Source organism: Alligator mississippiensis, chromosome 4 (assembly GCF_030867095.1).
Source record: "Alligator mississippiensis isolate rAllMis1 chromosome 4, rAllMis1, whole genome shotgun sequence".
Lineage (NCBI taxonomy): Eukaryota > Metazoa > Chordata > Crocodylia > Alligatoridae > Alligator > Alligator mississippiensis.
This window is the reverse complement of record NC_081827.1, coordinates 171707762-171720244: the sequence shown is the minus strand read 5'-3', so window position 1 is coordinate 171720244 and position 12483 is coordinate 171707762. Positions and strand designations below refer to the sequence as shown.

General features: G+C 39.8%; 1 protein-coding gene across 1 annotated transcript in view; it reads right to left on the bottom strand.

The window, feature by feature from the left end:
- Positions 1-4969: 4969 nt before the first annotated feature.
- The window catches only part of FAM117B (family with sequence similarity 117 member B), a 79350-nt gene continuing 71836 nt past the window's right edge, over positions 4970-12483 (bottom strand). The window contains exon 8 of the mRNA XM_059727080.1: positions 4970-12265. Coding sequence (XP_059583063.1) covers positions 11947-12265 — 319 coding nt within the window. The 3' untranslated portion in view covers positions 4970-11946. The remainder of the gene's footprint in view (positions 12266-12483) is intronic.

Genomic DNA, 12483 nt, shown 5'->3' with positions numbered 1-12483 from the left:
CTCCTATGTCATCAGCACTAAACCTCCCAAATTCTGGCATGGTACTTACTGCTCCAGATCCCAAACACACAGCAACTAGTCTACTGGCCCACTGCCTGGTGATGGGAGAGAACTCCCTACAGGCTCCCACACCAAACTGAGAAATGTCCTTAGCCACCTTGTTCAAACAGCTACTTGCTCCTGTAGCACACATATCCAATAAGAACATAATTCAGATGCTCCATATAAAGAAAAACTAACAAGTCAGTTGCAATTATTTGCTAACGAACACCAAAGATTAGGAACGGATGAACTTCCCTACTAGCACTTGTCAGCCTAAACATAAGCCTGGAACCAAAGCTCCACTTTGCTTCCAAGTGTTAGCGCTCAGGCTAATATTGAAGTACTTTACATAAGCAGTTTCATTGAGACATAAAAAAGTGTTATGCCCAACAGGTACATTATTATATTGATATGTGTCGGTGATGTGTAGGGGGCCCGAGATCAGCTGTGCACCCCCTGCTACCACCAGCTGTGAAACTGGAGGTGGACTTCCAGTTTCGCCACTGGCTCAGCGATCAGCCGCTGGGGGACCCCCCCACCCCTCCATCGGTGATCTGGTGCCCCCCCCCCCAAGACTTGGGAGGCACAAGTCGCCCATGTTCATATGCCTTCTGTAAAGCACTTGCTGTTTGCTCTACGCTGCACAATTAGTCAAGAATTCATGTTTTTGGTTTTTAAGATGGCTATCTGTAAATACTTTATTGGAGGCATGCAAGATTTTGTGATTTACTACACTTCCCTGATGAAAATGTGGATGTGAGAATGGGAAGTAACCCAGAGGTAAACTCTTTGAAATCCTAGCACTCTGCTGGCAGACCAGGTGCAGCAATAGCCACTGCACTCAGGATATGGGAGGTAGTTTTAGGTGGATGGAACTAGGGCCTAGCCTTCACTCAGTAACAAGGCAACGAGTCTTATTTGTATGTGGCAGTTCTGCCTGGGAGAAGGGCTGTATTGTGACAGTGTATAAAGACAACATTTCACAATAAGGCTTAGGCTATACAGTAATGGCCTAAATATTTTTCAGCTACTGAAGGAAATGGGCTGTCAATGAAACCCTTCACTATTGGGTCTGTACGAGTGATCTAAAACCAAGAATTATGGAAAGGAGTTGGAAAACTCCTTTATCACAAGAAAAAAAAACAAACAAAAACAAAAAAACCCCAAACCTTCCCCACCTCTCTGTTCAGCAATACCAAAGGCAGGTACATCTCTCTCTTATCCCCAGGCTGACTAATAAAATCAAAGGAAAAAAAAGACATGTTTTGGGCTCCAAGTTGATGCTGTACAGCAAGTGAGGTATCATGCAGCTACTTTTTACTTAACAACATGCATATCTTTTACCAAGCCCTGTAATAGTGGCTGCACTTAAAAGTTTGTCTGTTCTCTTATACAGCCAACCATCAGCATAGTAAATGGTATTTTTAACATTCCTCAGGCATGCCCTGTAGTAAAATAGAGAACAGTTCCATTGCCTCCAGTATTAGGAGCAAGACAGAGTGGAAAGTTTGCATGTCACTACTGTTTTACAACTACCCGCACTGCAAATGCTGAGACCTGTCAGTACATAGCACTTGGTTTGACCATAATTAACACAGAAGAGTAAACCAGAAACATGCCTAAAAACTAAACACATAGAAAAGCCCAGCTTAAACAAACCTTCTGTTGTATTCTCAGGCAACATACACTACAAGGGAGATAAATGAGGACTAAAACAGTACTAAGGTGAATTAGGTCACTGGAAATATCCAAGACCATTGAAATAAACTACGAAAGTTGTCTCGCAATGGGCTAGAACAGTGATTCTCAACCAGGGCTACAGGACACCCTAGAGTGCCTTGAGATCCTTTCAAGGGTGCCATAGGGTGCCACATGATGTTGGTGCTGTTAGGTGAACAAACATGATTTACATGATAAACCCACACTTTTTAAACAGGAGTCCATAGTGCCAAAAAAACTTTCTGCCCTGGTGTGGTCTTCCCGAGTTCTTTGCAACAGAATTGCTCTATTATTTTTTTTGTAGTTAAAAAAAAAAAAAAAAGTGAAAATTAAGAGCTGGCATTATCCAAGGGAGGCTTTAATCTAAAAAGGTTGAGAACCAGGGGCATAGAAGAAATATGTGTACCTGAACTCAGATAATAAACTAATGTGTACAAAGGGATAAAAGTATAATACAAACAAGTAAGTTGCAGATAATTCAGATACTGGCTTGACCTGAGAAAATTCCTTTAGCTCCCTCCCCTGCCCCCACCTTTTTCATCAGCCACACCCTGCCCCCCCCACCACCCCAAGTGACACTAAACATTAGTTATTACTATTGAAATAGAGTAAGAGAATAAGAGAATATATGCCCTGCTGCAAATGCATCAGGACATCAGTAAGCCTCAGGAACTGGTATCCCAGAGAGAACACTTCTTATGAGCTAAGAAATTCCCAAAAGAGCTAAAATGCCAGAATGATGTCAGTTCGGTGGAATATAGGAGTAAATCCTGTGCAATTAGATTATTTGCATCACAGTAACTGGAAAAATGGCCTGTTTCCTTTAAGTCATGAAGCTAGATTTTTTTCATGTAATAAACTCAAGTTTATTAACTTAAACTTAAGTTTACTATCTTTATTTTTGTTTTCGTATTTTTTTACCAATTGGAATAAGCAAGAGTATGTTTCTGAATTTTAATATTTCATAGACAAAATGAACTAGGTAGCAGACACAATGTGAGTAGATATTACAATTACAATGAAAACGGATTAACAGCTTAAAATGGGGGGGGGGGGTGTCATGATTTTTCCTCATATGCCCAATTCCTTTCAAAGTAGGGGAGGCTGGAGAAGGATTAGTACAGATTTAGGGAATTATGCCATTGGTATGTTGCTATGGTTAAGAACTTAATGGTGGTTTAAAGCCTCTGCTACTCAGTCTGATGGTTTTATAGAAAATCTCTTACATGCAGGCTGTAAACAACTTGACAATATGGTCACATTGCCTTGCTTTCATTGTTTATTGAAGACTCCTATATCTAGGGACCTACTTAATTCCTAGTTTTCCAGAAACTATGACAACCAGCGGTATTTGTGGTAGCCAGGAAATAGTCTATCGGCCACAATTTCCTACAAGAATCAACCCTCTCCCTCAGCCCTCCCCAGCATATTATTCATATAATAAGCAGTTTTAGAATCTTTCAATTTTTACTACAATATTTAGATAACATGGCAATCCCTGCACTCACTCTCAGGTGCTTGACACTGTCCGCGGCAATGGCAGAGCCTTTCTGCCAATCAGCAGCAAAGGCAGGGCTGCTGGGAAATGCCTGTGAAATCAGCCCTTTGTGCTGCAAGCTGTGAAAATGGCTTTGTCTCACCGCGACTGAAGTAGGTCCCTACTTATATCTAATCACACTGCAAAACATGTAATGTTATTTGTACTACAAGAAAGACTAAGCCTATCCAAGAACATCCACAGACCATTGATAAATGTTGAGAAAAAAATACAAATATAAAATACGTTTTTAAAAGCCTCTTGGACAACATTCCCTACCACTTATTGCAAGTGCCATGCAGAGCAGGACAAAACCTTTACTACAGTAGTAGTAGGAGAAGGTGAAGGAGAAGGAGATGGCAATGGCAGCGGCGGCAGCATCTGTCTCTCATGGAATAACAGAATTACGCTGAGACATCAGCTTGCTGAACATAATCCTGACTTAAAAATAAAGTGAAGTTGGAGTGACCTCTCCAGGGCACAAAAGACTGGGCGGTGTATATGGAGACACTGAGCTACCCACACACCAGTGTGTCCCCCTCTCGGCCTTGCTAGTTTAATCCAAAGGAAAGGCAGGTGTCAGTATGTTTGAAACCAGCTTGGCTGCAGGAGCTGCCAGAGCAAAACACCACACTGACTATAGTCAAGTGGAAACTCTGATCAAAGAACTAACATCTTGCTGACCTGCACAGATTTTACAATGGCAGAGAAAAATTGGAGACTAAATAGGAAAAGATCTGAGAGTGCTGTCTCTGCAATAACCAGACTAGCCCAGGGCTCAAACATTCTCACACTTTTTAAGCCATACAGGTTTGTGTAAATTGTAAAGAAAAAACACACTCTTCTATTGGCTAAGAAAAAGCAAGCTCACATTGAACCAGAAGCCAATCGGTTGCTGATCTTGTACCAACCATGACTAAGGGATTGAATAGCAGAGTGCAGAGTGAAACAGTTACTGATATTTTTGGTTATATGCATGTCAGCCACATATTAATAAAGAAATGAGGGGCTTCTTACTGATACCTGGCTGTTTGATGAGCCATTGTATAGTAATTCCCACCTTGTGGGTTCAAGGCACTTGTACTGTGAGCCTCTCCTGGTCAGCAGCATCCCACATCCTTCAAACAGGAATAAGCAGACGATGGAAAGGAATATATATGGAATAGAAGCTTTTCAGGGCAGCTATTTTCTGACCCGTCTCAACATCTCACCCTGGAATAAAGAAGGGTTGATACTAAAACACTATGTGAAGGATGCAGCAGCAGAGTCATCAAGGAGGAGCCTGGCTAACATTGGACAGCAGCTGGTGCGCACCACAATGAAAGAAGCACAGTCTGCAGGCAGACTGGGGGCAAAATCTGGTGCACACAGTACAGTGCAGCTGTTTGCAAACACATGTACATGCTGCCTGCTGATAGAACTGGAGTGCCCCTTTCTCTTTTTTCCTTACCCATGAACATAAAAAGAAGCCCCCTTTCCTTTAAATTTTTTGTTTTGGAGGGGAAAATAATGACATCTTCCTCCTTGTCCAACTCTCCCTACAAAAGGTTAGTTAAGTTTTGATTCAAATTAAATACTTACCAGCATTCAGAAAATTAGTAAAGCAAATGCCCAAGTCACCACAGCACACAAAACTCTCCACTACCAAGAAACAAATGACAATGAAACCCATTAACTGGAAGTGATGATTTTTTATTTTAGGCAAAGCCCCCATTCCACTATTGCTGCCTCTAAGATTTTCAGTGTTTTTAGTGGAAATTGTTCACAAATCAGAATTCAGATTCAAAACAAGGTTGTGCAAAGTAGTATTGGCATAAGTACACATATCAAAGACTGGTGTAAACCTGGAACTCCACTGAAGTCAACCAGGTCACCCCAGTTTTACAACAGTATAAGTCAGAACCAAAACCTTTCTGCATAACGTCTCTAGAGGTCCTCTCGCTTACAGAAAATAGCCTCACATGCAACAAAATAACCTATCAGTACAATATATACAAGAACATCTCCACAAATTATCACAGTGTAACAGAGGAAAAGACATCAGCCAACTCTCATACAAAATAAAATGGAGGGGCAGTTCCAGGCAGCTCTATACCAATACCCTCAAAATTTGCATATTTAATAAAAGCAAAGCAGTTCATGAAGTGGGAAATGAAAACAATATTCCTGTTTAATGATCACTAAACTGACCTTTAGTTTTCAAGAGAAATTTTCTTTGCAGATCTGATTGGAAAAGCTCACTTCCAGTTTTATTAAATTAATTGATCTGCTGTTCTGGTAAATGGCAAATCAGCTGCTCACTTAGTGCTGAGCTAACCATAAATCCCAAAACAGAATGGGAGACTCTCACAAAACCATGTCTACAGACAAGCAATGAGTCCAAGAATGCAGTAACAAAATTTTATTTGCATTTGAAAGCAGCTTGCTCAAATTCAAAGTCTGGAAATAGGATAGATGTATTGCATATAATACAGGTAAAATTCTCCCTCTGAACAGTAGATGCAAGCCAACGTTGTCAGAAAGCATGTCCAAGTCTCCTGTCTATCTAGGCACTTAAGTAACAGAAATCTGTTATTGTCAGGGTGGCTGTGCGCTCACAAAATCCCAGGACAATGAGTGCTGTAGACATATAACACAATTGAAATATGTGGCCTGATTTTAGGTGCCTATGTTGCAGTTTTGAAAACCATGGCCATAAGCTCATGAGAACACTAACTATAAAGAAACATAGCTGGCACATAGTACTTTTGACCTATTTAGGCTGAGACACATAAGCCCTAAGTTGAATTTCATGAGAGCAAGTAAGTTTTGTTTTAAAATGCACTGATCAACTTTGGGCCCAAGGCTCTCAACACCAATAACTGCAACCAGTATAGCACCTTGACTGTAACACCGGAGGGACAGGGTGAAGCCTTGCCAGTTGCGAAGTATTAGGTGCCCATGAGTCAGGTCCTTTGTGAGCGGTGATAAATTGAGAGCAAAGGATAAATGAAGGAACACACAAAGCTCTGCTTTGGAGATTATTATTGAAAATGTGGGAATCAGGTCAGGATGTCAATAACAGATCTGAAAGTTTGTTAAGGAAAAAAAGAAGTCTTGTAGACACAGATCTTACATCAGTCCATAAGAGTTAGAGGAAAAGCCCCAAAACAAAATAGCTATGAAATTTCAGCAAAAGAAAATTAACCAGAATGGCAATGTGCTCCTTCTTGACACCATGGCAGTGAACTGCTGCAACAAAGATGGACCCGTGTTTCAGAAATGGTCAGGAGACAGTAAAGAGGGTGCTCTTGTAAGGAACTTTGGCATTACCATTACATTCTGTTAAATACAGGACACCAATGGCAATACAAATGAGACCTCAAAGTTGGGAAAGGATAATAGATACCATTCGTGACTGCCCCTATCACTTCAGTTTTTACCTTTTAATCAGTGCTCCCTTAAAAAAAACAAAACCCACAAATACCACCACAACATTCCTTGATTCAAAAGGTGTCCTAGAAGTGCTAACACTTTGGTCAGTTTTGACTGCAGTTTACCAGCTTTAAGTACTGCTTCACTTGTATTAGGCCTTAAATTCAGCCAGAGTGTTTATGTGCATGCACACACTGCATGACATTAATCTCACCAGAAGGACTGTCTATCCAGTAGTTCTGGAGAGGAGAATCTAGGAGTTGTAGTAGATCACAAGCTGAAAGCAAAGTCAATAATGTAATTCTGTTGTGAAAACACTCTATACTGGGGGATATAAAGTATTGCATACAGGACACAAGAGGTAATCCTTTCATTCTACTCAGCACTGGTAAAATCTCAGCTGGGTAACTTTCCATTTTTGGACAGGGGAGAGGCAGGACCAAATAAAAGAGCCTACAGGAGAGCAACAAAAGTGACTAGAGGTCTAGGAAAAATGACCTAGATTGAAGATCTATGTCTCGTTTCAATCTTCTCTAAACTGAAACAGTTTTTTCAAATACCGTATTTTCTCATGTACAACATACCCTGATAAGATATGCACCTTGTTTCTGAAAGGCAGAATGGGGGGGGGACGACAGAGGGAATCTTTCTTTGTAGTAAGTAACCAAGTAGCAGTAGCGAGGGAGCCAAAACTACTTACTGTTCTGCTCCCTGTGAATCCTGCACAGAGTTACTTTTGCCTGACAGAAGCTTAAACAGCAGAAAGTGTTACCATATTTCCACTATAATGGTGTTCCCCTATTTCCAGCAGCTTTTTTGGCAAAAAGTGCAAGCTGTATCTGAGAAAAACATAATATGTGAAGGTTACTGTAAAGAGGAAAATCAAACTCTTCTCCATCAAGCTAAGACAAGAAGTTTAACTGGCTTAAACTACAAGACGAGAGACTTAGGTTGGATATTAGGAAAATCTCTTGGTATTGGAAAACATTATCAAGGGGACAAGGGGTGTTGAATCGTAACTGGACTGTTTTTAAGAAATGCTTAAAACAAATACTTGCCAAGAATGATTTAGGATGCTGCTGTGAGGCAAAAGAACAGATTAGATGACCTATCAAGGTCCCTTCCAGCCATGGTTCCAGTGATCAGTCATGTGTAGACCCAACTCTTTTTTTCCTAGTGAACTTGACTTCTGCAGTACTCAACAATAACTTCAGAATTTGATTTCCAATAACTGTAGTTCAGTATAAACCAAAAATTGCCCTGAGAATAAATATGTTCTTTAAGAGATCCTGTTGATTTACAGGAACCTTAAAAATTTAGAAACAATTTTGTTTCCATGGCATTCAGTAGCTCCATTATTTCTTTTCCCCCCCTTCTTACCAAGCATGTTATATAAAAGTTTCTCTTCAAGAAGTTAATCTCTAAGAGGTTCTGTCATTCTTTTTTCTCCATGACATCAAGTTTCTTGTGATATCACAAACAGGTGAAGAACCAACAGTAAATTAAATTTAAAAGAGAAAAGCATATTGTTGTGTTTTTCAAATAAGGGAGGGAAAGTAAAGTCTTCCAATAGTTGCAGTTGCCAGCTTGTGGCTACGTTATTAATACAATGGCCTTAAACCTCATTTACTCTGCAGAATTTACATTGATCATTTTGGGGCACCCAACCCCAAATGCCTAGGGACCTGGGTTTTTTAGTAATGCTAAGCACTCAGCTACCTATTGCCTTGCAGTTGTGGGTGAGAATGCACTACGCTCCAGAAAATCAAGTGCTAGGTATACCAAGTTATACAGCCACGTAAGTGGCTGTTTTATTAAAATATTAGAGAAATCAAAAAGATTGTTTGGCCTATATACTATTGAGGGATTAAAGTACCATTAGACTAATTTGACCCCTTTAGGTCAGATTACTTTAGCAATACATGAGACAAAAGAATAAATTTCTGAAAAATTTAAAATCCTCCACACACTATTCTGAGATCAAGGTCCTGAAAATGACCTAAAAGCTTCACCAGATAATTGTGCACTGGCACAAAATATTTCCACATTTTGATCCTATCTTTTCTTTTCTTATACAAAAGGTGTTGTTACTTACTATCTAGGGAGGAGATACCCAACTTCAGTGCTGCTGGGGCAGCCCTTCAGCCCAGAACCACTTGTCACTATGTGAGTGGTGCCAGTGGCATGCAGCCTCTCCCCCAAGATAGCCCTGATCTGGGGTATGGACAAACATACATATTAGCTGCTTTAAAAGGGGAGACGGGAGCTGCTCCTCAGGACCTTGCAGCAATTGTACTGTTATATCAGCATGGAGTGATACAAATTAGCTAAACTGACCTAAATTCAACCCTGAATGAAACAGGATTAAAAACTGGAGCCACTTGTATTACTATGGAATAATGCAGAGATAACATTGCATTGTAACAGACTATATCTAAGGATACTGATATCAGTGAAATTGTATGTGTCAGTACCCATAATGCTGAGTCACTCCTGTAGCTCCATAGTAAAATAGAACTGCCAATACAATGAATGCAGTCCAGAAAAAAATCTATGAAAATCCTGAATTCCATTTATGATTTTTATAAAGAGTTGAAAACCTCACATTTCCTACTGGAGTAGCCCACTATTTATCCAGTGCACATTTCTTATAGGGCATTAATCTATCTTAAAAAGAGAAACGTTAAATTATTACACTAGTGGGCACTAAAGACAATTCTAAGAATGCAGAAACAATGTATTTTGCAATAGCCACTCACTGCTGAACAAAGGACATTAGGAGGCAGCTGGACAGAGACTGAATAACTACCAAGACTGTAATAAAGGCTTATCATATGCTGACTTTAGCCCTTTGGTAATTAACTATCTGGTTAAGCTCTCCTGATAAAACACCAGGCTGTGCAGCATTAATAGTAGCAGCTCTTACCTGCTACTGCTATGGGATTAAAAACTGGTTTGGATATCATACAAGTAAGTCCCTTTGGCTTGAGTGTTCCTGTCTTCCATGAAGTCAGAATAGTACCAGATTTTGTCCCAACACTGACATTACTAGAACAATTTATCTTGAACTTCAGTCTCCATCAAGATTCTTAAATATTTTAGGAGAGAGATTTCTCTGTGTGTCCAAAGAAATCATGATTAAGGAAACATTGCTAGTAAAATAGAGTTTTGATGCACTAGTCACTTATTTTTATCAATTCCTTCTATCCCAGCTTTATAGGTGCAGACCAGATCTGTTAGTTCAAAACCCAGTCCTCATATTCCTATAAATAAGTAATATCATTGATTCCAATGAGAAAGAGTAAAGTGAGCAGGATTTGTTCCTCTACTCATTAATTTAACAGGTCTAATAAGCAAGTTTCAGTACTTAAAGGTCCACGGTGGTTTTTATTTGCTGGGCTATCAAGCGAAGTTTAAGAAGGGGCTCATTATACCATGAATACAGAACATGTGTAGGCTGGTGCAATTTACCTTTACTCAGTTAGTACATTTATTGCTATATCAGTTGTTTATGGGATTTATGGGACCCAACACTGTGCATCAAAGTACAAGGTAACTTAACTGCAAAGATACACACGCATTTTCCTAATTCAAGTATCTGTAACCAAATTCATAGTGTGTTGCAGAAGAAACAAAATGATCACACTTGTGATATGGTTCATAAAAAAATGTAATTAGACAGGGGCCTGATTATGCAGCAGATCCATGTATTAATCAAATGCTGTCAATGAAAGCTGCTCAAGTACAGCAGTTGAATATTTGGACCCAGAGTCTAAACGTTACAACACTTAATTTGAAAGGATTGAACCTCTGCGCCTCCCAACAGCATTCTTGTCAATTGATTTTATAACCAGGAACTACTTTGGTAATTAAGCAGTTGCAGTTGTTTGCACTATATTTCTTTCTTCAAACTTGAGAAGTGCACTTTCAATATCTGCAAGCCTCTGTGTAAGCCCTGAATGAGTCGTGTGAAAAGCACACCCCCCGCCTCATTTTCATTTTTTATTGTAATTGTAAAAGAACCATGTAGGTGTACAAGAAAATGTAAACAGCTGCAGACTAGAACCAGTTGTCAAAAAATCTTCTGCTTAACATCCTAGACTAAGTTACTAGTCAAAAGGGAATATCTGTTGCTGTGGATACGGTGTCAGATACCATGCATGACAAACTATTATCCTCAACAGATGCACAAACAGCACCATGACAAGGAGGAGAAAGCCATGCACAGACATTTCAATATCATGTGGCTAGGAGCTATAGTACAGCGATGAACCAAGCAGAATGATTTTTTCCCCCCAAAAGTGATTAATGATTCAGACTGAATGACAAATGAGTTTCCAAGAGGCAAATGACAGGATTTTTGAAGAGGGAAAAAGTGCAGGAGAAATGTTCCACTCCTTCCCCTAAATAAATATATATTAAAAAAAAATCTGTGGATAAATTACACTATTGAAACAAATGCTATGAAATGCCTTTTCCAGCTATGTAATTAAATTTTAGATAGGGAGGGGTTTCAAGAGTATTGGGGTTTTCCAAAGCACAAACCTCCAACAGCACATAATATGCAGCTTTTTTATTTCTTTTCATATTGAAATTCTCAAATGCATTCGTTTTTATTTATGGGGAGCAGGCTGTTGAAGAAGATCACATATGACTGAGACTGAAGTATGTCAATAATCCTTTGGTCCCAGCAGCTGGAAGAGCTGAGAAAACCAAGCCCTCCTCCCCAAAAAAGGGAAACAGTGGTCAGGGAAGTGTCTTTTAGACATCCTGTTACCTGCTATGCATCAGAAAAGGCAAACTTTTGTTGTTATAAAATACTTCTTTTGTACAAAAGATGGGTCTTGCAAGCCATTTAGTTGCAGATCACAACAGAGACTGGGGGTCAGCTGCTCAGTCTTAAGATTTTTTATAATGGAAAAGTCTAATAAGGACACAAAGTATCACAATAACTTGTCCTTCCAAGGGCAAAGAATTACTGATGGTCTCTGTTTTACCAATGTTTAAAAAATGCAGGCAAAAAACTGAATTTGAGCTTTCATAAGCATAGTACGGCAGTGCTTCAGCTGCTGCTTCTTCCTGGATACTTCAGCAAGCTACCAACAAAGTCATGTTGATAAGAACAGCAGTACAACAGTCTGACTACAACAATGTCATAAACCATTAAAACGATGCAAAGTGTGATCAAGGTTTTCCCAGAAGTCTTTCCAGAACAATGCCAAGAGAATAGAAACCTATCCCTCAGCTTCCTCAGTATGTCCTGACTGCTGGAGGATAGACGTTTGTGGTGTTACTGTACTTGTTCCACGGGAGATCCGGTCTTGATCTGTGTTTGCAGATAGAGAGGCCATAGAAATGGGCTGTAGCAAGCTGGATGTCATGCCAGAGGAGACAGTCAGACTATGAGTAGTGCCCTTGAGTGTAAGATCCTGTGTAGGAAGGAGTGGCTTGAGGATACTAACAAGGCAGAAAGCAGAGCCGCTTTTGGGAATGAAATTCACTTTGTTCTTGTCAGGACAGTAGAAGGCTGGAATTTCATGCAATGGCTTTGGCCTAAGGAAAAAAAAAAAAGGTGGTTTATAACAGAAAAGAAGGGCTGGAGGTACCTCAAGAAGTCATCTACTTCAAAGCCCTGCTCAAGGCAGGATCTTTTAGTGTTCCGCATTTTCAGTTTTATTTTTAAAAAAATTCTGGGAATTTTTGGAGTTTGTCTTCAAAACATAAAAACGGGGGTGAAAATTGGGGTAAAAGGAAGAAAGGCGGGGGGGAAT